The sequence below is a fragment of the Biomphalaria glabrata genome, chromosome 13 (assembly GCF_947242115.1).
Source record: "Biomphalaria glabrata chromosome 13, xgBioGlab47.1, whole genome shotgun sequence".
Classification (NCBI taxonomy): Eukaryota; Metazoa; Mollusca; class Gastropoda; family Planorbidae; genus Biomphalaria; species Biomphalaria glabrata.
This window is the reverse complement of record NC_074723.1, coordinates 29,780,749-29,806,526: the sequence shown is the minus strand read 5'-3', so window position 1 is coordinate 29,806,526 and position 25,778 is coordinate 29,780,749. Positions and strand designations below refer to the sequence as shown.

The following is a 25,778-nucleotide window of genomic DNA, read 5'->3' as shown; positions in this document are numbered from 1 at the left end:
AGCATTTAAAGCTATTTCGATTTACATTAAAAAAAAATTACAAGAGGATTGATATAATTATTAGAATGGCAGCACAAAGCCAGCTTTTAAAAGGGCCAAAATTAAAAATTCCAATCTTCACCAGGATTTGAACTGCGGACCACCGTTCGGAAGTAAAGCACTTTACTGCTCAGTCACCGCGCCTCATGGAATAAAATAAAATGGCAAAAGAATTTCTGTAGAATGACCCTATATGACCCTAGAATTTCTATATGACAAGGATAAAAAAGTCCTAGGGATTGTATATTTAAGAATTAATGCTTTTGAGATACAACAACTTGGAAACATACTTCCAAAATATAGAAATTTGTTTTAAAGTTACCTTTGTATATTGTGGTAGAGATGTTTTCTTTTATGGGATTTTGGGTATCAACAAGTAGATCTGACAAATCTTTTATTAATGCTGTAGAATTCAATGTAGAGTTGTATTCTGAAACAAGGACATTTCATCAAAATACAATATGAATGAAACTTTTACAATAAGGGTTTTTTTTTTCTGTTACCAAAATAGACATATCTGAACAAAACCGGAAAAGAACCTACTTATTGAATAAAAAAGAATCATTGTAAATTTGCGTATATTGAATGACACCCCAAAATGAAATTTTTTGCCTAAATATTTCAGGATTTTTTTTTCAAAACATTTTAATAATTTCCGGCGATTTCCATGAGCTCCTAGTAAATCAGGAGACAGCGGGAATTCTTTTATAAGTTATAAAATGGTTTAATTTAATAATCTACACCTAGAATTAGTGCGGGTCCTTTGAAAGTGCGGGGCCCACTGCGGTCACATAGGAGCCTAAGGCCGACGATGAATAAAACGACGTATGCTACGCCGTGGGTCGATCTGGGACAGATGATGCAAACATCTGTTTCTTTGGCAGACTTAACAAGAGCGTCATCTGGTCAGCACAACGACCTAAATTTCTATAAATAAATACCAGTGGCGTAGCTTGGGAAATGGGTGATCGGGGGCTTGACCTTCTAAGGAAACCGCTGCATGTTGTCATTCGACATCAAGACATGAAATAATGTGATAATTAACAAAAAAAATAATCAATGATAACTTTGTTTATTGGCAAGATAATTCATAAGTGACGAATATCAATTCATATCGCCTCACGTCGTGCTTTCTCTGCATCAAATGTACCTATAACATCATTTAGAATAATCTAGATCAAAGCTGTCTAGTATATTTGACTAGATGGGAAGAGTTAGATTACATGACAGTGGCGTAATAGTTAATGTCAAAAAAAAAAATTAGGAGATTCATTTGGGGTGTTCTCCCTCAAGTAGAGACCTGGGGGGTCTTTCGAATTAAACCCCATACTCCCCCCCCCCCCCACCCTAGCTACGCTAATGGTGAATATTTTTATGTGTTAATGTAATTACGACGGAATGTTATAATATATGTGCTCAGTATATCTCCTGTGGACATGTGGGTTTGATAAGTATCTGGGAGAAAGTTTCCGTGCGTCATTTAGGCGGCCAGCTAAAATAGTCAGCATGCACAACTCGGTTTGAGTCCAGATATGAACTTGATATCCCCTTGATTGGTTATTTTGTAGGCACGCGTTTTCATGCCACTCAGCTGCACTTCAGTTCCATGTCATCAGATGATTTATTTTCTATGTTGACATACCTCAGATATCACATTTCCTTCAGATAGTCATTTATTGAAGTTCTAATAACATTATAATTATTTAATATAACATTATCTATAATATATAGCATAAAGTAAGGCACATGTATCTATGTATGTATGAATATATGTATGTATGCATGTTTGTATGCATGTGTGTATGTATAGATGTAATGTATGTATGTGTGTGTGTATATATGTATGTATGTATGTATGTATGTATGTATGTATGTATGCATCTATGTATATTTGTTTAAATGTATGTATGTATGTGTGTGTGTGTGCGCATACATGCATGTATGCATGTTTGTATGTATGTATGTGTATATGTATGTATGTATGCATGTATGTATGTATGTATGCATGTTTTTATGTATGTATAAATGTATGTACGTATGTTTGTATGTATGTATGTTTGTATGTATGTATGTATGTATGTATGTGTGTGCAGACATGCATGTATGTATGTATGTTTGTTTGTATGTATGTATATATACATGTTTGTATGTATGTATGTATGTATGTATGTATTTGTGTGTGCATACATGAATAGTTTGTATGTATGTATGTATTATGTTTGTTTGTATGTATGTATGTATGTATGTATGTATGCATGTTTGTATGTATGTATGTGTGTGTGCATACATGCTTGTATGTATGTATGCATGTTTGTATGTATGTAAATATGTATGTATGCATGTTTGTAAGTATGCATGTATGTATCGATATATGTTTGTATGTATGTATGTTTGTATGTATGTATGTATGTATGCATGTCACGAATAAAAATCAAAACCGTTTGACCAATCAGCATAAAATTTGGCATAAACGTTAGATCATCGTGGAGACTGTTGTGTATGTTCAATGTCCCTCCCACAAAAGAGGATATTGATTAATAGACAAAAAGTACCTAATTGTAGCTATTAAAGAATGAAACATTGTAACAAAACGGTTAAAACGTTTTCTCTATATTTTATATTTGATAATATGTCGGCTGAACGGGTAAACCCATTTAACACTCTAGTTTAATTTTCGAAACAAAATAAAAAAAATATAAAGGGAACATTCTCCATGTTTGATAAAGATCTAAATCCAATCCCCTATATCAGTAATACCCCACTAAGGCCTGCAGGCTCCGGGTCAGAGTTGTCAGAGAGGGCGTCACCTGCTGCGTCACTGTTTGTCATTTGGTTTATTATTGTATGTACACACAACAAAATGACCTGAGTAGTACTATATTAACCTACAAAGTGTATACATGCTTCAGTAATAACTCTACGATCAAACTACATGATTACTTACCCTCGCTTAGGCTCCTTTGATAGTCCTTAGCACTGTTTCTAAAAGAAATATAACATAAAAACATTTTTTAAAGATTGTCTAGATAAGAGACCGATGAGCTAAAATGTATAACAAGCTATATACGGTATAATGTTATTTTATGGGTTAAAATAAAGAATAATTAATTGACACTTATTAATGTTAGAAAATGACGTAGCTTGCAGTATATTGATATACAAGTAATGGTACGTACTCGGAAATATTGACTGTGTTTAAAGCCATTGACTTTTTACTTCTTTTAGGAAGTAAGGGTTTCTTATTTTCTGTAAAATAAAAAAAATATAATAGGAAATGCAATATTATCTATATTAGAGGATCAATTTCATTAAAAAAAATATTTTTTTTAGTCAGCCTTTATATTATTATCTCTTTATAGTTTCTGCCCAGGGGTTTTGGCAAGATAAGATTTAAGCCTCTCAAGTCCTCATTCAAATGGAGTTTGATGATGATGATGATGATAGCTTACACTCTTTTTACAATAACCGTTTTTAAATAAACAAGAAACATATTTAGAAATACATTTTAAAAAATTCTTGCAACTTCAAATAAAATAAAGTAATATTTAGCAATGAAAAAATTGTTTGGCTGAAACTGGATATCTAACCCGTATTATTGACACTATCAGCTGGTTGTACGAACGATTTTTTCCAAACAATATATATCAACAAATTTCTATTAAAATCGTTAGAGCCCTTTTCGAGAAACGTGTCCACCCACCTAGGCTTCGCCCGCCTATCCAAAATGTAGCGACTTGAATACAAGTATTGTAAAAAAAAAAGGTCTCCTTAGAAGCAAACAGTAGATATTACACACAATTGTAGCGCAATACACATGTTTTTAAAGTCGGAATATCAATAGCACGTTTAGTTTTTGTTATGTAAACGAGAGGACGGACAGACCGACAGACAGCATAAAACTTAAAATGGCCTATTCTTATGCCTACATTTAAAACTAGAATATATACAGCTTCCATCCTTTGCCCAGAAGGTTTTGTCCAATTCGAATGTGAGACATGAATAGAGGTTTGTAAAAAAAAATAAATATTTTTTTTTACCTGTTTCCAGCTCTGTCTGTGAAGCGCTACAAGTAAGAGGAAATTTTTTTTGTCAATAATTTAATCAGTACATTAAAGAAAAAAAATAAGCAGGCAAGATAAAATAACTAACGAGGAAGTACTGCGAAGAGCAGGATGTCAGGACAACCGCGCTGTTATCGCCTTGGCTGGCCACGCTTATAGAATGCCAGTAGGTCGACTTCCCTAAGACATTCTGTATGGCAATCTAATAGAAGACAGGAGAGCCACTGGTCGCCCACTTTTACGGTATACGGATGCATGCAATCGCGACACGAAGCTTTTCTAAATCGACACTAGCAGCTGGGAAAAAGTGGCACTGGATAGATCCACAAGGAGCGAGCATAAAGGAAGGGTCGCGGATTGTAGATACCATTCATAACAGCAGCAGAAAGAAGGGTGAAATTGCAACGGCGCCTGGTGATTGCATATGCCCAACCTGCGATCGCAGCTGTGTATCAAGGATTGGCCTCTTTAGTCATACAAGAAGTTGCAAAGGGAAAAGATGGTCCCAAGAGACGTAAAATGCCTCAGAAAAAAGAATACGCAAAAAAAGGACAAACAAGATTGCAAAGATAGTTTGTGCGAATCTACTCATGAGTCATCTGTTTGGTAAGTTATGCAGTTAAAGAGGCAGGTTTCTGTGGTTTCACCACGAATATCAAAAGTCGTAAAGAAAAAAACAACAACTATCAACACCCACAGAGCGTTGTGATGTCACTGCATTGTATGGCCGACTGGCGATGCTGTTATCTAATATATAAAGCAGAATGTAAGGAATGTGTGTGTGTATGCATGTATGTATGTATCTACGTATCCTATCTTATCTTATCTTATATAATACAGACGTTACTTAAAAAAAAAAAGAAGATAATTACGTCCGTCATATTAACCAATGACTTAAATTCAGCCAAGTCACTGGTTTTCCTGGCTAGCTCAGGCAACCCATTCCATGCTCTAATAGCACTAGGGAAGAAGGAGTATTTGTACAAATGTGTCCTGGCATATGGGATGAGGAATGTGCCTTTATCTTTGTGTCTTTCAGAGTATTTTATTAAATTTTGTTTTTGTATTTGCATATTATGGTTCAGTGTTTTATGTATTATTGCTACTTTACTTTTGAGCCTTCTGTCCTGAAGGCTTTCTAAATTTAGTGATTTTACTAAAGGTGTTACTCTAGTCAAATGTGAATATTCGTTTGTTATGAATCTCACTGCACTATTTTGTGTCTGTTCCAGTTTCTTAATGTTTTCTTGAGTTGAGGGGTCCCAAACAGATGATGCATATTCTATTATTGGCCTAACCAAGGTTAAATAACATTTTAGTTTTATGTTCTTATTTGATTTATAGAAATTTTTTTAAATAAATCCTAATGCTTTGTTTGATTGTTTTGTAGTTTCATCAATATGTGGATTCCATGACAGTTTTTCATTTATTATAACACCTAGGTATTTTGCGTTTTTAGTCTGTGTTACTGGTTTGCCATGAATAAGTGGAATTAATTTGTTTTAGTTTTTTTGTCACTCTTAACAACTGACATTTTTCTGGGTGGAAAGACATGTTCCCATTTGATTCCCATTTCTGTAATTCATCTAATTCTCTTTGTAAAATATCTGTGTCTTGTGTTGTTTTTATTGTTCTATATATTATGCAATCGTCTGCAAATAATCTGACTTTTGTTCCTGAAGTAATGCAATTTGGTAAATCATTTATGTAAATTAAAAATAGTAGTGGACCCAAGACTGTTCCTTGAGGTACACCTGAGTTTACTGTTATCGGTGTTGATTTAGAGCCATTTATTATTACAGTTTGTTCTCTCCCTATCAGAAAATCTTTAATCCACTGATGCAGTGGACCATTAATGCCGAAATATTTTAATTTTTTAAGCAAACTATGGTGGTGAACTTTGTCAAAAGCCTTAGAAAAATCTAGTAAGATAGCATCTATTTGTTCACTATTATCTAAACCTTTTGAAAAATCATCAATTAGTCCTATTAGTTGTGTTTCACATGATCTATATTTCCTAAAGCCATGTTGGTATGGTGTGAGGAAATTATGTTTGTCTAAGTGGTTTATGATGTTGCTACATATTATGTGTTCTAGGATTTTACATGTGATGCTGGTAAGTGATACTGGTCTGTAGTTTCCTGGGTCAGATTTTTCTCCTTTTTTAAATAGGGGGGTGACATTAGCTTCTTTCCATTCCTTTGGTACTCTGCCCTGGTTAAGTGAAGCCTGAAAGAGTATTTTGAACACTGGGGCTAGCTCATTACTTAGTTCTTTGAGTAATCTAGCTGGAATACCATCAGGTCCAGAAGCTTTATTTGGTTTGGTGTTGGCTAATAGTTTTTGAATTCCATTTTCTTGTACTACTATATCTTCTATGTTGTTTACTTGGTTCAAATTCAGTAATATGTCTTTGTCTCCTGGGGCTGAGAATGCTGATGCAAAGTATTTGTTTAGGATGTTTGCTTTAGTTTCATTATCATTATGTATTATGTTATGTTCATCTTTTAATGGCGCTATGCCTGTTGTTTCCATTTTCTTAGACTTAATGTATGACCATAGGTTTTTATTGTTATCTTTAGATATTACATTGTTTATGTATTCACTCTGCAGATGTCTGCTTACTTTTTGGGTTAAGTGTTTAATTTTTATATACTTTTTGTAAACTCTTTCTGCATTAGTTTCTTTAAATTTTCTATATAGGTTTTCCTTCTGTTTACAAAGCTTCTTTAGTCTATTATTAAACCAGCATTTATTTATTTTGTTTGATGTGTATTTAGTTGGTATATGATTTTCTATAATGCTTTTAAGATGGTTTTTAATGAAATTCCAGAGGTCATCGACTGGTTGGTTAATGTCTTTTTCTAATAAGAATGTTTGTTGAAAGTTTAATGCAGCTTGGTGTAGTTGTGTTAGGTTACATTTATTCCAGAGTAAGATTTTTCTTTTGGGTTTTGTATTGGCTACTGCTTTTATCTGTGTATTTTTATGATCTCATGGTCTGATAGACCAGGGATAATTTCATAATCAACTACTAATCCAGGTCTATTGGTTAAGAAGAGATCTAATGTGTTGTTTAATCTAGTTGGCTTTTTAATGATTTGATCTAAACTTAGGTTGTGTAAAGTTTCTATGAAAAGCTCATTTATATCCTTAAGGTTTTGGTGTTTATCTATGGTTAGTGTTTTCCAATTTATATCAGGTAGGTTGAAATCACCCATAATCCAAAAAACTGCATTTTTATTTGTCTCTTTAAGTGTAGTAATCTGATTACATAGTTCCTGCATGTATTCTAAACTAGAATTTGGTGGTCTGTAAATACTGCCTATTATTAGGGATGTTGAGGTGGTATTAATTTTACAAAATGTTGATTCTATATTTTTTGAGTTAGGTAAGGTAATTTCTTCTGCTATAAGAGTGTTTTTTATTGCTAAAAGAACTCCTCCATGGTTATCAGCCCTATCTTTTCTAAAAATTTCATAATTACTATTGAAAATTTCTGCATTATAAATTTCAGGATGTAGCCAAGTTTCTGTTCCTGAAATTATGTCTGGTTTCTCACATTCTAATAAAACTTCTAAGTCTGCTGTTTTGTTCCTAATGCTTTGAAAATTTATTACTAAGGTTTTAAGGTATTTTGGTATTACTTCTTTAGTAGGTTTGTTTAGTGAGGCTGTTGTATTAATTTTAGTAGATTTAGGTTTAACAGGAGTGGATCTGGCTAGTGGTTGGTGAGTTTGGTTTGGGATGGTGTTTAGGATGTTGTATGGGTTAGAAGTGTCTGCATCAAAGGAATCAAACAGTCCTGATGTAAACTGAGGTAACCCACACGGTACACAGTGCCATGATGCGTCTTTGTTGCCTAAGTCATAATACACAGGTGTATTCATATGGAGACATGATGCATGGTACCATTCATCACAGGTGTCACATTGAATGGCTTTCTGTTTCATGGTGCATACTTTTTTTGCAGATGTTGCATCTATCTTTAGATCTAGGCCCTGGATTTGACTCTACCTCTCCTGCTATTAATATTAACAGTGATAGGTATTTATTTCAGCTGTATCTGATTGAGAACTTCCATTTGTGATGGGTAATCTTCTTTAATGTTATGGATGTGTATGTTAGGTTATTTTTGAAGTTGCATTGTTCTAAAGTGTGGTGATTGATTATGACTGTTGTTTTCTTTTTAAGTTTAGTGTTGACTAAGGTAGATCTAGTTCTGTGTTCAGCTAGTGTGTATTTAGTGATACGTATGTACGTATATATGTTTGTATGTATAGGGCCGGTCCTAGCAATCGGGGGGCCCTATGCGAAACGGATTGCGCGGGGCCCAGTTTGGGTAGAGATAAGCATAAGGTCAAAATTTTTACATTGTTATTTTTTTTTATCACACGTAAAATTGGTACCCCAAAAAAGCTTTGGTCTATTTTTCAAGAGATTTCAAAGGACTTATTGTTATATTTTGTAATTGCGGGAGATTTCCAGGAGCCCCTGGAAAATCAGGAAGTCGCGGAAAACCTGTTATATATTAGTTTTAATGTTTTCATTTAATAACTTACACCTAGACTTAGCGCGGGGCCTATGAAAGTGCGGGGCCCGCTGCGACCGCCTAAGTCCGGCCCTGTGTATGTATATATGTATGTATGTAAGTATGTATGTATGTATGTATGTATGTATGTATGTATGTATGTATGTATGTATGTACGTACGTATGTATGTATGTATGTATGTATGTATGTATGTATGTATGTATGTATGTATGTATGTATGTATGTATGTATGTATGTATGTATGTCCAGAATAGAAATAAAAACCGTTAGACCAATCTTTATTAAATTTTACATTTTTAGCTCCTTATATCACGTGGGAGACCGTAGCGTATGTTAAATATCTCTTCCACAACAAGAAGGCCCTAAAAATAAAATAAAAATGCCTAAATGTATCTCTATTAAAGAACGAAACTTTAAAGAAAATCGGGTGAACCCGTTTTCACAGTATTTTATTTTAGTTATCTACAGATCAGTGATACACAAACCAAGGCCCACGGGCCGCGGGTCATATCCGGCTAGTTAGTAATACATTATGAAATATTCATAAGTATTGGCATAACTAATTTTTATATTATGGTTCAGTGGACTAAAGGATGAAGAATGATGACCTAATGGATGATTGAACTGCGGAAAAGAGGATTGGTAAAGGAGCACGCTCTCATTTATGACCTCTGAAAGAAGTACTAATTCGTTTCTCAACAAGATACATCAACAAATTGCTATGAAAAGTATTTAGAGCCGTTTTCGAGAAACGTGTCCACTAACCAATTTTTTTGGAATGTTTTGCCCACCCAGTATTTATTAAAAAGTTCGTCTTAAGAAGACAAAAAGTAGCCATACAACTTAATTCTAATATTTGTAATTGTAAAGTCGGAATTTCAACAGCATGTTTAGTTTTTATTAAGTCAATAAAACAGACGGACTGACAGACCGACATACAGACAGTACACAGCTGACAAGGGCCTATTGTAACGTATACATGTACAATAAAATAGAATATAATCCGTTTTCTTACACATACCTTGAAGTATTCAGATCAACACGCGATAACGTGCGAATACCGCTGTCCAAATTACTTTGGTTGCTTCTAGGAAATGTTTTGGATTCTGTTTTGAAACTGTATTCTGTTGGTGTGTTGTAATCATCACTATAATATGGTGGTATTTCTCCATCATCGTCTTCTTTCCATTCATAAATCATTTCGTAATCATTTTCAGATGTTTCACCAGCCCCTCGTCTGGAACTTCCTTCCGTAAACTTTAATTCTGTTATCTCTGAAATACATTTGACAGTTGTGACCTTCATTATTTTATTTTTTACAAAGCTTATATCAATTCAATCTGTCTGTCTGTCTGGTAAAATGTTTGTACACGTTATTTGTCCCACACCCAATCTTGGATCAATTTGAAATTTCGCGCAATCATTTCTTTTATCTGACAAAACAAGAATCACTAAAAAAATAAAAAAAATGAAAAAAAAAAGAAATCGCACTAGAAAGACATGGTGGCATAAGGTGAATTAGTCCCCTTGAGGAGGCTTGAGCCTTTAAAAAGCGATCAGAGTAATATTCCCTTGTAACCCAAACCTATTGTTAATAGTTGTCAAAAGGGATCTTTCAATATTGCCTACTCTAAACGTGGTTGGAGTGCTGGGACAAGTCCCAAAAAGTCCGTGGAGTCTGGGAGCGCATGAGGCGAACTGACCGCACTTTCCCGTGGTGGAGGCTGTGCAGGCCTGAGCAAGCTATTACAGCATAGTGCAGGACAGGCCATTGTCCTGTTGGCTCATATTTCTCACGGCTATGGCCAAATTTCGATTCACGGTGCCCCCGCTGCGGGGAAAAAGAAGAAGTGACTCATATTCTGTTTGACTGCCCCAGACTTGCTGATCTCCGCCTCGACAGGTCTGGGAAACCCAAAATTCTCGACCTGTATGGTGACATTTATGTACTACGCAAGACACTGCCGTTCCTTTGGATACATCAGCTGCGTGGAGAGGGGGGGGGGGGAACTGATGTGTGGACGACATCATTTCGACCACAGCTAATGCCCAGGCATTCATCTCATTTCCATGAGAGGATCCATAGTCGCTTAGCGACTGAAGGAGGCCATAAATCTAGACTGGACATGGAGATTTTTTAACACTACAAAAAATGTGAACATTTAGTAGAAAGTTGGATCAAGGCGTTGTTTTGTAAAGTAGTTAAAAGAAGTAAGGTTGTTGTTTTTTTCAACCCTAACCTATGTAACATATAATTTAATTTTTAGATCTAGATCTAGTAATTGAACATCAATTAGATCTATTATTTTGCAATTTTTAGATATATAATCTAGAAAGATATATGTAATCAATCTATTTAAATGTACATAAGATGATTTAAATCAACATGAATTATTTCCATCTAGGATTTTTGAAACATTACCTCAATGGAAACAAACAGGAAATGGTTTTGTTTCATATATTTGCGTGAATATCCGAGAAATGATTTTGCATTATTTCTAAACTTTGAAAACTAAAGATCATTACTTTTCTAAGACAGAAAAGATTAATTGGGGCAACTCCCCTTAGAGCCTGAAAAATGAGTTTACGTACATAAAAATCTATAATGAATAGGGCTGTGAATCGATCAATCGCGGATAAGAATTTATTTCCGGTTTCCAGTCAAGATATAGTATATATAATTCTATGGTATCACCATTTCCATCTTTATATCAGTCTATATTGAACATTAATAAATAAATCAATAACAACCGGCAGTGACAAAAAGATTATTTTATGAAAACAAAACTTATCGCTTCTTTTGAACGTGATGCCACATTCAATAGCATGCTTCGAAGCAGGGAGTTTCGACGCGACCATTTGGCATAGCTGTCTTAGCGCTGTCTTCTTTTTAAAGTAGCTGTCTTAGGCGCAAAATGTTTAAACCACATGATATATCTTCCTTTTATTATGTAACTTAAGAATGCTCTTTTTTTTTATAAATACCTTTGTGAGCTAAGCAATCTGCAAAAGTTAGAGACGTCATTTCTGTAGAGCTGGTTTGTAGGTCATCGTTCACGCGAGACAGCTCTCTCATATCGTTTAGATTCAAATCAGTCATACAACTATTCTTACTAACTGTTGTGTACTTGTCGCCTGTTTTGATATGATACAAAAAAAAAGTAAATATAAACACAACATACATTATCTATCTATCTATGTATCTATCTATGTATCTATGTATCTATGTATATATGTATCTATGTATCTATCTGTCTATCTATCTCTCTTTCTGTCTGTCTGTCTATCTATCTATCTATCTATCTATCTATCTATCTATCTATCTATCTATCTATCTATCTATCTATCTATCTATCTATCTATCTATCTATCTATCTATCTATCTATCTATCTATCTATCTAACTATCTATCTATCTATCTATCTATCTATCTATCCATCCACCATCCATCCACAGATCCAGCTCTCTCTCTCTCTCTCTCTCTCTCTCTCTCTCTCTCTATATATATATATATATATATATATATAATAAGGCTTGTCTTCGAGTCCGAAGATTAATGACGAATACAGTATATCCCGTGGCCTTCGTGAGTGACCTCCAGATGTCTCGTTCCGACGCCGCATGCAGCCAGGTGTTCTCTTCTATGTCAGCCAAGGAAAGTTGACGCCTAAGCTGGTCTTTGAAGCGTTTCCGTGGGGCGCCTCCGTTACGTCGACCACCATTTAGCTCACCACAAAAGACTGCCTTTGGCATACGTTCGTCTTCCCATACGGGATACGTGTCTTGCCCAGCGTAGTTGTCGGACCATAAGTAGTTCCTCTATACTGTACATACCGGCGTTCGCGGTCCTGCCACCGTCTGTCCATGATGGAGCATGGTGAAAGCGCTCAAGAAGTCTTAGTTGTTTTTTATTTAGTGTCCATGTCTCAGAGCCATATAGAAGGGTTGAGAGAACCACCGCCTGGTAGACATTGATTTGTGTAGGCAGGCGGAGCGATTTGTTCTTCCAGACTCTAGCCCAGTGGTTCTCAAACTTTTTTGTCTCGTAGACCCCTTGCCATGTTTTCTGGTTTTCGGTAGACCCCCTGCTTAACTTGTATTGCAATTTTTGCAGATTCATAAACTCATTTTTAATTTAAAGCTACACAAAAAGTTCATTTTTGACTGATAAAATTTAAACCAAAAAAAAAAAAAATATGTATTGCTGGAATCAACTAACACACTAGAATTTTTAAAAATTTTTTTTTGCATGTTCATCATTTGATATTACGGTTATTATGTTTCTATAAAAACTTTTTTGTTCTATGAAGTAGTCCTTCAAACATTAAATATTAATTAATTAATCAATTTGCCTTAAATATCATTTTAAAAGTTTTCGAAAAGAGCAGTTTCTAGTGTGATTTTTCACATCTGGCTCAAATATTGGGCCCGCGGAGCTGTTTTCACTTACATGAGAAGGGTCAAAGATGAGTTACTGGTGCCTAAATCAGTAAGCTTTGGCAGGAGGGACTCATTAGCCTTGGCTTGCAGCCCACCAAGCCAAAGGACAACTGAATTCAGTAATCTGCTGCTTTGCAGCTATACCCAAACATGGGAAAGGTTTCGTGGGTCAGCCCTGGGGATAAATATGGAGCAGAAAACCATTAGGCAGTTTGCAGCTTTAATGCTCATCCCACCGATGTGCCCTTGAACTATAGTGTTTCTTATAGAAATTTGTTGCATAATAACAGATTTACGTTTATGTAAAACAGTTTTTAAAACTACTTCAATGGCTGGTAAAATCAATGTTTTATCTATAGTGTTTTCCATATTTGGCTATCGGTAAAGAGATCTTATAAGACACTCACAAATCACCATCTTTTTTATATGATGTTGAAGAAAGATTGTGTGGGTTTATTCTGAACTTTATTTTTGAGTTTTTGAAATTTTGTATCACGTTTATTTTTTTTACGAGGGTAGCATCGTCTCAAATAATCCTCCAGTGTAATTGGTTTCATATGGTCATAAAAAGGCACTTAGACAACCGCTTATTTAACCAAGGAAATACATAATCTATGATGTAAAATCTAGATTTATTTTTGTTAAACATTAGTTACATGTAGACAAAAGTAACTATTTACATAAGTATTGAAATTAAATACAACAATTTTACATTTCAATAGCAGGACAAATATTTATAACTAAATTACCAATTATTTATACGTGCTTGAAATAGTTACATTAACGGAGTGTGAAAATTATAACTTTCTTTAATTGAAATCCACCACCGTAGACCCCCATGGACATCTCATAGACCCCCAATTTACTTTTTCATTTTCATGGACCCCCTGGAGGTCTTCGTAGACCCCTGGGGGTCTATATAAACCACTTTGGGAATCACTGCTCTAGCCTGAAAGCTTCCAAAAGCGCTACTAGCCCTGGCCAGACGGTTATCAACTTCCCTTGAAAGTGAGGCGTCATTTGACACTATACTACCTAGATATGTGAAGTGGTCTACCACGTTAAGGGGCTGTCTGTTTGCGGTGATCCTTGGGGCTGAGTATGTTTTATTGGGTGACTTCTGGAACATGACTTCTGTTTTCCCGAGGTTTATAGATAGACCGAAAGAGGGGGGAGAGTATGCAAATTCGTTTACCGCTTTCTGGAGGTCATGTTCAGTGTGAGCTAGCAGGGCGCAATCATCGGCATAAAGAAGCTCCGTTATGACCATCTCCTTTGTTCTTGTTTGGTCAGTCGCGATGGTTTGTGGAGGATTTTGGCTAGGCTGGGATGCCCATCTACGTTCCTATCCATTCTCAAGCTGCTTCACGTTGGACAAAGAGGCCAGATCAGACACTATGGTGCCCTTTCTGATCACTTCCCAATAGAAAATGGCGTGAAGCAGGGCTTTGTACTTGCCCGTACTCTATTTGCTATCTTCTTTGGCGTAATGCTGGGTCAAATGAGGCAGTGATTGCATGAAGGCATCTACATCCGGTTTCGTTCTGACGGCAATGAGTTCCATCTCCGGCGTCTACTATCTCTCTCTCTCTCTCTCTCTCTCTCTCTCTCTCTATATATATATATATATATATATATATATATATATATATATATATATATATATATATATATATATATATATATATATATATAGGGGTGCACCGGATAGTCGCTCCGGCTTCTGCCGAATATTCGGCATTTTTTCACAATCCGGCACTATATATATATGTTTGTTAGACAACTGAAAATGATTTTCGGTTTTATTTATAAAGTTTGTTGCTTATGACCAGGGGCGGACTGGCTATATGGGCATTCGGGCAAAAGCCCGGTTGGCCGGTACCCAAATGGGCCGGCAGGACCACAGAAAAGGCCGAATGGATGCCACTATGAAGGTCTTATAATATTCTCTGATAAAAGTGACACTTTGAGAGTCGTATTTAAAGTAAAATTAACAGACGCTACAGTGTACTGCTACTAATTTAAACTAACTCATTTTCCCAAATAATGCCTACACGCGTTACTTTTAGGCCCTACACACTTACCTATCAAAAAGCAACATTTGGCTTATATAGCGTTTGAAGATGACTTCACTGTGGGTTGCGTACAGTTGTCGATACATTAGGAAACTAAACCTTACGATTTCGAGGACAGATAGACCGTCATATGATATACATTGTGTGAGCCCGATGGTATAGAAATGCCAAGACCGATTTTGACACCCCGTCCGCCCCTGTTTATGACAATTTATCAATAGTTTGTACATGTATTAAAATGTAAGATTATGAAAGTAGAAACAGCTTAACATCAACATGTGCTCTATTTTAGACCTTATAGAGGTTCTTACGGAAAATATTTGACATTCTATTGTCATGTTTTTTTTTAACGACGTCTGAAGCTTTTCAAACTTTCTTAAAATACATGAAGAGGTACAAAAATAAAAAAAAAATAAAAATATGTTTATAAATTAACATTTTAAAGTGTACAAAAACTAATTAAATCCTCATGCAAATAAAGTTTCCTTTTCTCGATTTCAAACTTGCAAACTTATAATTAACTTTATTATAGTCAATATCCTCTATCAGCTCGCATTCTATAGAGCTAGATATGAGAGTTGTATTTGTTACTTTGTTAATCTCAAATAGTATTTAATTAAATTTAATTTGAAACAGCATTTTTTTTCACGTGACTTGACAGACACGCTGGTGGTAAGAGACGAAGGGTTAATACTGTCTAATTTCTTCATGGTTAACTTTAGATGCCTATAGATGTCTTCTCAGTCTTGATATTTCTATTCCAATGTCAAACTTTTGTAAACCATAGTATACAACGACTTTTTTTTTAAACGAACAGCAACAATACTCTATCGGTTGCTGAAATAAAGTTTGCTCACCCGATACTAGTACAATCATGTCTTTGGATTTAGTTATCGCTAAATCTGTTCTTAGGTCCTACGAATTATCTCTTACATTAGGTCAATAATAAATGCTAAAAATGGATTAGCTTAATGTGTTTGTGCTATACCATACGTAAACAAAGTACCTGGAGAAGACTGGTTGTTATAATGTGATGCCAAACATTTGTCACGCCTCATTGGTGTCGAATGTTTTGGTAAATCTTAAAAGAAAAAAAAAGAATATTTTAAAAAGTTAAATTCTCATTACATCGTCACCCTAAAAAAAATATACAGCTCTTAATTCAAACCTGTCTGTGATAGGGAAGTTTAAAAAACATTAATTAAATACTTCAATGGTTTTTGTTTATCTCTAAAATTCAGTTCTATGCAACTCTCCAGGCTGAGGTGATGTCATAACTATTTGACGTTACATCCCTACTATTTGACGTTACATCCCTACTATTTGACGTTACATCCCTACTATTTGACGTTACATCCCTACTATTTGACGTTACATCCCTACTATTTGACTTTACATCCCGATATGACAAACTGAGCTAATCAAGAACTTCTGAGCGGAGTGAGAGGGTGGGGGGGGGGTGGCATTCTATTTTAAAAGCTCCCCAAGCTGGGCTCTCGGCTCCAAACTTTTTCTTGCACTCTGAGTTGCACATCTTCTGGCGTCCACACGAAAAGAATGGAAGTTGAAATATGTATATTTTTTAAAATCCTTATAGATTTTTAACTACTATGAAAAGAGAAAAAAAAGTACCTTCATTGTCAATACGTCGCGCCCACAAATATCTCCGATATACAGTAATAAACTTGCATATAAACTTGTATTTGTACTAAACGAATCGAGTTCATTCAATACAAGTGTTTATTTACTCTCTTTCTTTATATTTGTTACTTTGTAAATCTCATATAGTTCTTAATTAACTTTAATTTAAAAAAGCATATTTCATACGTCAACAAAATACCTGGAGAAGACTGGTTGTTATAATGTGATATCAAACATTGGTCACGCTTCATTGGTGTCGAATATTTTGGTAAATCTTGAGAGAAAAAAAATAATTAATTACATCTTTCCCCTGAAAAATACAACTCTCAATACAAACTCAATACAAACTCAATACAAACCTGTACGTGAAAGGCAAGTAAAAAAAAATAATTAATTAAATTTATTTTCTGTTTATCTCTAAAATTTAATGCTATGAAACTCTCCAGGCTGAAGTGACGTCACTTCTATTGACATTACATCCCGAAATGATAGACAGAGCAAAGAACGTGTGATCTGATTGGATGGGGGGGGGGGCTTTCTTTCTTTAACCTTTAGACGCGTGTGGTAGTTTAGCCTCTAAACCAGGGGTTCTCAACCTGTAGGTCGCAACCCCCTTGGGGGTCGATTGAGGATTTGCCAGGGGTCGCATGAGACCATCGAAAATATGGATTGTTTTTGTCTATTCTTCTATGGCTTGGTGGGTGGGGGTCGCGGCAGAGTGGGGAATAGTAAAAAGAGGTCGCCCAGCTTAAAAGGTTGAGAACCGCTGTTCTAAACACTAGAATTGTAATTTCATTTTGTATGCACTCATTGTAAAATAGCTCAGCGCTTTAAGGGTTAAAAGCTTCTAAAGCTGGGCTCTCGGCTCCAAACCCTTTTTTTTTAGTACTGTGAGTTGCACATCTTCTGGCGTCCACACGGAAAATGAATGGAAGTTGAAATGTGGATGTTTGGATTATAACTTCTATGAAAAGAGAAAAGAAAGACCAGCTTGGTACATTCATTGTCAGTACGTCGTGTCTACATATATCTCCGATATACAAAAATAAACTTGTATATAAACTTGTATTTGTACCAAAGATAATTATTGTATATATATACATATATATAATACATATTATATAATAATATTCATTGAAGCTGTAATTCCAATCAATTGACTGCTTTAAGTAAAGTGTAATGGATTTACACAGTCTGTGTGAACCTCAAAGCAATACAACTAGGGAAGTTGTAGATCTATGCTGTTTAATCTTTAAACAACATATTAAAATGGTTCATTACCATACACACACACATACATATATATATATATATATATATATATATATATATATATATATATATATATATATATATATATTTACATCACGGTAAAATCGTATTCATATGTTGATAAAGATTTAAAGCTATAACAAATACGCACCTCTGTAGTAAAATATAGAAGAGATCAAATACCGTTGATATATTATTTCCACGGTCCACCTGCCGTTTTTCAGGTCAACATACGACAACGACATCGCAATCGAGCTTTTCATCGGGGATTGCCTCCTGTATCCATTGGATATTTTTATTGATTTTATTTTAGAAAGAAGAGAGGCGAGCGTATCAATTCAAGAAAGGGTTTCCTCGAATTTTAAAAAAAATGTTTCCTATCATTTTTGGCAACAGTTATAAATAAGTTAACTATGGGCTAGCCTCATTCAGTTATTGCGCTATATTTTGTACACATAAGCATTAAGTGAATCATTAAAAAAAAACATATACTTACTTGAAGTCTTTGGAAGAAATATACTGTTAGTAACATTGGAGTAAGCTTTCTGGATAGCAGGGTGATCTAGCTGTATAACTAGTTCATTGATTTCAGACAGTTTACTGACTATGATCGTCTTGAGAATAAAGCAATCAATGTGTTAAGATATTGTTTTTTTTGTGTTAACAATAGTAATAAAAATTTAGTTTTTGATTCTTATTTTCTATAAATCTGTAGTCCCATAACCAATAGTGTTGCCGATATCTTGGCCAAGCAAGTCGCCTCCATACTACAAAAACAGGTACCTGAAAGAAATTTCTTTAAAAACGTTTTTTTCAACTCTAAAGGTATGAAAGTTCGAGAAAAGAAGGACAAATAAATCTGCTATTAGAACAAGGTTACAAAGACAGTTTGTGAGAAAAAACAAACTTCAAATTGACCCACGAAGTGGTCCTCTCTGGCAGGTACAAAGGTAGGATTCAATATTTTCGGAACGAATATCTAAAACTATGAACTACAAACTATCAACAACTTCAGACTACAACCATATCTGAGCTTGTGTCGTGTTGCCGATACTGTTGTGTTGTTAGTCTGACTAACGACTTGATACCACAGGATACGAAGATTTATTAATATTATTATTATTACATTATTAATATTCATATGTATTCAATGAGCTAATAGTTATAAAGATATAGTTAAATTCTAGGTGTCACTTATACAGACGCATCACGAATAAAGAGATTAGTAACAGGATTTATACAGCAATGGGACCCCACGATGACCTGCTAACCACTGTCAAAAAACCTAAACTCAAACTCTATGGCCACATCACAAGGTCCTTAGGGCTCGCAAAGACCTTCCTTCCGGAAACAGTACCAGGAAGAAAATGATGAGGAAGACAGAGAAAGTGATGGGAAGATAACATCAAAGAATGGACAGGTCAGTCAGTGAATGAAATTCTATCAATGACAAAGGACAGAGAGGAATGGATGATGACGGTTGACAGATCTTGTGTGTTGCCCTAATGGGTCAACAGTTTAAGGGATTTGTGAATGTGAGGTTAAATATGAACCTGGCCCACTGGCAGACGAATTTAAGTAGAGAAATTACACAATTTATATACGAATTCTATACTTATGTTAATAATATATAAAAGTATGTATATTTTAACCTATTTTTGGATTATATCGCCCCCCCCACCCCTAGTAAGTTGGTCGATTTGGTGGGGCTGGGATGGGACAATTGCATCAATCTCGCCCCCCCCCCCTACCCTTAACTTTCGAGGGGGGGGGCGATCCATTTCTTTTTGCAGAAATCACAGTTTGTTAACATAATTAGTGACATATCTATATGATAAAAGCTACTTATTGGTATTTTAACCAATCTCAATTTTATGAAGTTCCCCTTCTGGTATGTTGGCCGATTTGGTGGGGTGGGGAGGGCGATAGCATAAATCCGCCTCCCCCCGACCCTTAACTTTCGAGTGTGGGGGGCGGTCCAAATTTTTTGCAGAGATCACAGGTTATTAACATAATTAGTTACATATCTATATGATAAAAACTACTTATTGATATATATTATAACTAATCTTTATATTATGTCGTTCCTCTTCTGGTATCTTGGCCGCTTCTGATGCGATGGGGAGTAGAGGGGGGGGGGCGATTACAGCTACTGCCCTCCCCACTCTAGACTTTTGAGTGTGTGGGGGGGCGGTCCATATATTAAGCAGAAATCATAGTGTATGGACAAAATTAGTTGATGATCTTTATAATATAAGCTGCTTATTGATATTTGCACCCATTTGTATCTTGTGTCACAGCACACTGAAATCTCAAATGTAATCATTAGTAAATATAAAATAAAAGAGGATTTGACCAGGTGGTAGGGGCGATAGATGAAATCACGTTCTCCCTACCGGACATACCAATACTTTTTCTTTTCTATTCTAGTTCAGGTTTTGTTTTTACTAAAAAATCTGTAACTAATACAAGTCATATATGCTATAAATACATTCTTATGTCGAGTCGACCCAACCCATACTCTTTCATCGTTAAATGCAATCATTAGCAATAATTATAAAAAGGAGAGAGAACTCTTACATGATTGTTTCCACTCTACCGGCCCCGACGAAAACATGATGTTTTAAAACAGAGTAGTTAAAAATAGAGGCATAGACTATGTAATAGTGCATACATTTAAAATAATTATTGAATGAATATGCTTTGGTAAGTTTAGAATTCATAAGAAATAAGTATAAGAGTAACACTTGAGATGAATTCTGAAACCAAATATTTTTTTCCTAGTGGCCTTATTTCAACCATTACACAATCTGACACTTTGCTATTGCATTAATAGTTTTAGGAAATACTGCATTCCTCACTAATCTTCGGACTCGAAGACTAGCCTTATTATTGTTAATTAGCTTTAGGGCTTTAACTCACATTTTTATACTTCAATCCTAAAATAATAATAATAAAAAAAAAGATTAGAATCTAATTGGTCTACCTGATTTCTTCTTTGTCTTCCATATTTTTTTTTTGCTCGTTGCTTTGTATTATAGTTCTTTAAACAAAAACAAAGTTACAAACATGCGTATAGAACAAAATTAATAACATATATGGATTTTTTAAAATATTATTTTTTAAATATTTTTTTTTTTTGCGGCGATCCTCAAAGCCTTAATCTAAATTTGTTAAGTAGCCTATCTTTTCTTTTCAAGGAACATATCTGTTGTATTTGCAATGTACTTAGGCCCTATACATTTACATGATAATTTTTAAAGTCAAAATATTATTCAAAGGGTTCTTAAAATTTAGACATTTTGCGCGCGTCAAAACAGTCGAATATCTAAAGAACGTTTAACCATCGTTTTTGTGGGGTCTTATTCGGACAAAAAAAAATACTAAAAGACGTCTCGCTTAAAGATGAAGATAATATTACGATAAATACGCAGAATAAATCTAAACTTACACTAATTATATCTCGATTGTCACTCAGTCTCGGCCACTGTCCCACGTTTCTTTATTTTACAAAATTTGACCTGCCTTTTTAAATAGAATGAATAAGGAGCTGTGGATGTCAGTGAAGAATGTTAGACGAAGAAGCTATACGCGCGTTTATGTATAGGGTTAGGGTTTACTGGGCGTTAGGGTGAAGGTTTGGAAAAAATCGCCCCCCCCCCCACTCCAAAGTTCTGGATCCGCTAGTGCCCTGGCCTAGCCGCTGTTATTGAATTATTATCTAATTGATCGAATTTTTTTATTTAGTGACAATCACTCATTTAAAGCCTCAATAAATAAAATTCAATTTAAAAAAAAAAACAACTATTTTGTAATTGTATGTAGTTATTATGACAGAAATCACTTAATTTAATAATACATTTTAGAAAAAAATTTTTTTTGACAAAATCGTAAACATTTTGCATAAATGTGTTAAAATGTCTGCTGTATTTCATAAAGGCCATTATAAAAATATTTTTTTAAAGTATTACTTGTGAATAGTTGTAAAAAAAAAGTGTATTTTATGAAAAAAGTGCATGCATATTTGATTTTAGAAATTAAACTTTTTGCTTTCAAAAAAGAAAAAAAGTAGCCCTTGCCTCAGAACTTTAAAAGATATAAAATATCATTATATCGGATTGTCAATATCATTTCTAGTTTAAGAGATCTAAATGGTACAGACAGACGGACGGAGGGATAGACCACACAAAACTAATAGTGGCTATACACCTAAAAATGGATTATCTTTCCCCAGTTAGTCAGACACCAACAGCAACAACAACCTCTCGTAAAGAGAAAATCACAAAAGAGGAAATGGGGGTTGGTAGAACTATACCTCCTATTTAGTTTAGTAAAGATCTGTTTCTATGGCCGAGAGTGTCACGTGGCCAGCACAACGACCAACCGCCTTTTCTTGCCCCCAACTACCGTACCCATTATAGCTGGCTGAACTTAGAGGTGACCTAAATATTTAGGCCTAGGAAAAAATAGCGGTTCCTTTCGTCCAGATATAATTCAACCAATTTAGTAAAGTTGGAAAATAAATTGTATTGTGCATATATTATTGATAAGCGACGAAATTATATTCGCATTAATGATTTTTAAATCTTATGGAATAATATAAAATTTTAATGCAATGTCCCACCTTGCAATTAAAACGCCTTATCAAGGCTAATTTTGAAAGGCACTCCAGGTAAGCGATATTTTCTGCTTTAATTTTATTTGATTGACTATGTAGTTTCCCATGATCCAAAGCATGTGTCAAAAAACTTTCAACAAAGTTCACAAAAGGTCGGCCTCGATCTGAAAATATTTTTTTAAAAGTATACAACATTGTTTTGTTTCGAAACCTGCATTAAAATACTCTGATAGTATTAGTATTTAGAAACTTAATTTTGAGACATTGTTTTAATATCAAAACAAGGTTACAAAGTCAGTTTGTGTGGAAACACAAACTCAAAATCGGCCCCCGAAGTGGTCCACCAGGCAGGTAAAAAGACAAGTTTCAATATTATCAGAATGAAATTCAATCAATAACAACTGACAGAGAAGAATGGAGAAAAAAGGTCTTGTGTGGTGCCCCAGCGGTCCAGCAGACCAAGGGTTAGGTGAAAGTGAATGTGAAGTTTGATGTCAACCTGGCCTAACTGATGTCTTATAATGAATATCTAATTGTTCTAATTGTTTTGTAAAGGGTTAATGTCTTATTCCTCAAGAAAAAATACATTTTCGTAAAAAAAAAATTCTTTGGTTAAGTGTGGTGTTTCTGCTGTTGCGTGTTACAGTTCACGAGATAATATGGAAAACTGCTTATTAATACTTGTTTTAAATTATGTCCAACTTATATGCATACTAAATAGATTTTTTCTCTTTAAAAAAAATAAAAAAACATTTTTGTGTGTGTAAATATAGTACTCAGTAATAACAGAACTTACATAATTTAACAATACAAATGTAAAAAAAAATATTTTTGGTCAAAAAATTTACAACCGTTTGCATAAATGTGTTAAAAATATGGTACATAGCTATCTCCCCTACTAAAGAGCCTCCCTTGTTTGTTAGTATTATAAGTTAATAGTTGTAAAGGTGGTGTATTTAAAAAAATAAACTGCTTGCATAAGTGATTTTAAAAAATAGATTTTTCGCTTTCAGAAAAGAAAAAAGTAGCCGTTGCATCAGAACTTTAGAAATGTACTAAAATATTATGATTTCGGATTTTCTCAATCTTTTCTTTGTGGTATTTTTTCAAAGGTCGGTAGTATATAACATTTGGCGAAGTGGAAACGAGGCTTAAACTAAGAAACAACTTTCGCAATTTAAATTCACATTGTGGATTGCAATATTAGTCTATATTATCTTTAGAAAATTTAGATATTTAAAAAAAAATGTCTAAATGCTTAAAATGTAACCTATCATATTATATTTGGTATATAATGAATACATTAGCAAATATTAAGAATAAAACAGTTTTAAAATTCGGGTCAGTACAGCGATATGGTTGTAATCACAAACTTCTACCCAGGGGGTAATGTGGGATACCCAGCTGGGGGGTAAATTAGGGTACGATGATTTTTTGTGTGTGTTGTTTAATTGCTCAAATATCACATTTAGATCTTAATTGGTGGTGAATTTTCAATCAGAGGAAAACCCAAACTAATCAGCTCATATAAAAGCTGACTTAGCTAATAATATTAATTAAAAGGAAGACAATTACAAAAGTGGAAAAGCCTTTTACCTGCAATGCGAACATACAAACATTTTTACACATTACACACAAACTGTTTATTACCCAAACTCTCTTTTACACACATTTTCACACAAACTCTTTAAAAAAACTTTCACACAAACTCTCTTAAAAATAAAACAAACTTTAACACAATCTTTTTTTTTTTTACACATGCTCTTTAAAATATTGTTAAACACAAACTTTCTTTAACACAATCTATTTTTTTTTAGTTCTCTTTACCACAAACACTGTTTCAAATCAACTCTCTTTAAATGATTCCTCTATTGAAGTCAGACCTTTATAAGGCAGTCAGAAACCAGCCAGGACGCTGATTTCAAAAACGGCTCTAACCATTGTCATAACAATTTAACTGTGGATGTATATCTCTGAGAAAAGAATTACTGGCTCGTTGGCTACATAGGGAAATCTCTAGATTAAATGTCACAATTTTTCAAAGTTAAAAATAAATAAATGTTAATTTGGCTTGAGACTAAATATAGGTTCTCAAACTTTTTTGTCTCATGTTTTCTGGTTTTCGGTAGACCCCTTGCTTAACTTCTATTGCCTTTTTGCAAATTCGAAAACTCAATTTTTTTAAAACTAATTTCTAACTGTTGTGAGTTGAAGAGTGAAAAAGTAATTTAAAGCTACATTTTAAATTATAGAGATATTATCTTATGTTATTGACAAAATTCAAATTTAAATCAATTAAAATAACAATTAATATGTAATACTGGAATCACAAAAAAAAAATCACACAGGAAATGTTAGTTGCTTCTTTTACATGCTCTGTTCCAACGAATATCATATTTCATATAGGAATTAGTTTTTCTGTGAAGTAGTCCTTCAAACATTAAATATTAATTAATTAATTTGCCTTAAGTGTCATTGTAAGAGTTCTCGTAAAGAGTTTCTGTCACCGAGTTGTTTTATATGTTATGAATGTGGCTGTGGTTATCAATGTAGGCGTGGTGGTGACATTGGGTTCTTGTTACTAATCACTGAGTAATGAAATGACGCTGGGTGTAGCAGATACAATAAGTTTAATATAACACCACATAGTGAATACACCATACAATTCGACCCAGGAATGGTCAGTATTAATCCAACAGTAATATACGAATATCACAACTTAGTACTTATTCTATAACCAACTACTTTAAACATCTAACTCTACTGCTTATATCTTAAGTGACTCAATACAAGTGCTTGCTACAAGATCTCTATGTGGACTGCCTGCCTTTAACTCTCTGGTTCACCTAAGGTCAAAAGTGTTCACCTTAGTGCAACATGGGTTGTGAATAAGATTCACAATATGGAATTAACATACACAATACAGAATTAGGGTTTCTACTCTATGGCACCAACTTTGAGGTGGTGACATTACCTATCACCCCCCTTTTGAAAAAAATTTTGAAGAAATTTTTTTCAGCTTGACGACATAATTATCCTAAGTAGGATCAATTGGAATTCTTGGGGTCTATGAAATGTA

The 25,778-nt window shown here is 34.3% G+C and overlaps 1 protein-coding gene across 2 annotated transcripts in view; it reads right to left on the bottom strand.

Annotated features, from left to right (window-relative positions):
- LOC106058345 (probable serine/threonine-protein kinase roco5) overlaps positions 1 to 25,778 on the bottom strand; it is a 91,052-nt gene that overhangs the window by 12,901 nt on the left and 52,373 nt on the right. The window contains exons 10-20 of one of the 2 annotated variants that reach the window (XM_056007883.1): positions 22,706 to 22,863; positions 21,068 to 21,124; positions 18,578 to 18,695; positions 17,009 to 17,083; positions 16,175 to 16,249; positions 11,639 to 11,788; positions 9,675 to 9,927; positions 4,077 to 4,102; positions 3,216 to 3,285; positions 2,984 to 3,021; positions 362 to 469 (exon numbers count right to left, since the gene is read on the bottom strand). In XM_056007883.1, coding sequence (XP_055863858.1) covers positions 362 to 469; positions 2,984 to 3,021; positions 3,216 to 3,285; positions 4,077 to 4,102; positions 9,675 to 9,927; positions 11,639 to 11,788; positions 16,175 to 16,249; positions 17,009 to 17,083; positions 18,578 to 18,695; positions 21,068 to 21,124; positions 22,706 to 22,863 — 1,128 coding nt within the window. The remainder of the gene's footprint in view (positions 1 to 361; positions 470 to 2,983; positions 3,022 to 3,215; positions 3,286 to 4,076; positions 4,103 to 9,674; positions 9,928 to 11,638; positions 11,789 to 16,174; positions 16,250 to 17,008; positions 17,084 to 18,577; positions 18,696 to 21,067; positions 21,125 to 22,705; positions 22,864 to 25,778) is intronic. The other variant, XM_056007884.1, reaches the window with a different exon arrangement.